Source organism: Apis dorsata, unplaced genomic scaffold (assembly GCF_000469605.1).
Source record: "Apis dorsata unplaced genomic scaffold, Apis dorsata 1.3 scaffold_1163, whole genome shotgun sequence".
Lineage (NCBI taxonomy): Eukaryota > Metazoa > Arthropoda > Insecta > Hymenoptera > Apidae > Apis > Apis dorsata.
Genome location: NW_006264260.1, coordinates 21,052 through 23,220, shown reverse-complemented (window position 1 = coordinate 23,220; position 2,169 = coordinate 21,052). Strand labels below are relative to the sequence as shown.

At 23.4% G+C, this 2,169-nt stretch overlaps 1 protein-coding gene across 2 annotated transcripts in view; it reads left to right on the top strand.

The window, feature by feature from the left end:
• The window catches only part of LOC102681658 (protein sel-1 homolog 1), a 10,109-nt gene that overhangs the window by 4,849 nt on the left and 3,091 nt on the right, over positions 1–2,169 (top strand). For both annotated transcript variants that reach the window (XM_006624849.1, XM_031514740.1), the window contains exons 3-5: positions 750–985; positions 1,114–1,593; positions 1,855–2,083. In XM_006624849.1, coding sequence (XP_006624912.1) covers positions 750–985; positions 1,114–1,593; positions 1,855–2,083 — 945 coding nt within the window. The remainder of the gene's footprint in view (positions 1–749; positions 986–1,113; positions 1,594–1,854; positions 2,084–2,169) is intronic.

Here is a 2,169-nt window from a genome sequence, read left to right as displayed (position 1 = left end):
ATTTATTTAAAATAATTATTTGCTCTTTTTATTTTTATTTTTATTTCAAACAAAAAATGTTCATAAATGTTCATAAATAGATTTCAATGTTATAAATTTTCTAGATAGATTCTCTAGATCTAATTTCTTAGATATATTACTTTGATAATATATATATATTTAATATAATATAAAATTATTTAATGATAATATAAAATTAATATTTTTATTCTTTATAATAAAAAATATAATAAAATTTTTATTCTTTATAAATCAACTCTTAGATAATATATGTTAGAACATATGTTTGTAAATTTAATTAGTATTTAGTTTTTCTTTTTTGTTTTTATATCTTAATAACAAAAATCATACCATAAATCTTAGAATTTTTAATTATTTCAGATTATATTTCTCAATGCTAAATTTATTTATGGGTTTTTTAAATATATTATTCATATATTCATATTTTTTTGGAAAAAAAAATACAAATTATTAAAAACTTTGGATGAGAAATTTTACAAGCCTAATAAATATTATAAATAGATATTACAACACATATATAAGCATAAGTATTCACAAAATAGCTTTTATTGAATCAATTAATTATAATATAAGGAAATTGAATTAGTAAAAATATATAATAGTTCATACTATTCAATAGTTCATACTATTAGGCATAAGTATATTAAATATATAAAATATATAAAAAATATAAAATGATTCAATGATTTTATGCACTTTAAATGAAATAAATTTTTTTAAATTTTCAGCGGAGCTAATATTTAAGAAGGCACAAAGTCTCTTAAATGCTACACGCACAAATAAAGAAGAAGCTTATAAGTTATTAACATCTGCAGCAATTCTTGGACATCGTGAAGCTTGGTCTATGATAGCATGGGCTCAATTATTAGGAACTCAATCTGGTTCAGCTTCTGGTCAAGATATTCCAGCAGCTTATGAGATATTTAAAGAACTTATTGAAACTGGTTTACCATCTGCTCATATGGTTTGTAAATTATTATTTTTTATTATCATGAATCATTATTTTTATTGTTTAAGTTTTTAATAAAATATAGTTTATAAATTAATAAAATATTCATGATATTATTAATATTGATAATATATTATTTATAGGGTATGGGCTTTTTATATGCAACTGGTTTAGGTGGAGTACAAGCTTCACAAGCAAAAGCATTGCTTCATTACACAGCAGCAGCTCTTGGTGGAGATACTCGTGCACAAATGGCTTTAGGTTATCGTCACTGGGCTGGAGTTACAACTCCAGCTTCATGTGAAAGAGCTTTAGATTTTTATCGTAAAGTAGCCAACAAAGTTGCAGAAGAAGTTTCTCTCAGTGGAGGTCCAGTTGTTCAGAGAGTTAGACTTCTAGATGAACAAGAAAATCCTGCATATAGCTCAGGAATCTTTGACCAAGATTTAATAGAATATTACCAATTATTAGCAAAAAAAGGAGACATACAAGCTCAAGTGGGATTAGGACAATTACATTATCAAGGTGGAAGAGGTGTACCATTAGATCATGAAAGAGCATTACAATATTTTCAACATGCTGCTGATGCTGGAAATCCTCTTGCTATGGCTTTTTTAGGAAAAGTAATAAATATTAAATTTTTATTGAGATTTATTTTTATTATTTATTGAGATTTAAGTTATTTTCCTGAATTCTCTTTTATATATATATTGAATAATAATTTATTATTTTATTATTATTGTATATTATGTTTATTGTATATTATGTATTATTGTATATATATTATACTTATTATATGTGGAAATAATATTGAATAATATTGAATTAATGTTAATATTAAAATTGCTTAATTATTATATTATACTTAATATATTTTTTTATAGATTTATTTAGAAGGCAGTGATATAGTAAAACAAGATAATGAAACAGCATATAAGTATTTTAAAAAAGCTGCTGAGCTTGGAAATCCTGTTGGACAAAGTGGTTTAGGACTTATGTATCTTTATGGAAGAGGAGTCGAAAGAGATACCGCGAAAGCTCTTCAGTATTTTAGTCAAGCTGCAGAACAAGGATGGGTTGATGGACAACTTCAACTTGGCAACATGTATTTTAGTGAGTTTTAGAAAATTAATTTTATAAATTCATATTTTTTTTTTATTTTTTAATTATATATATATAATATTATATATTATATATAT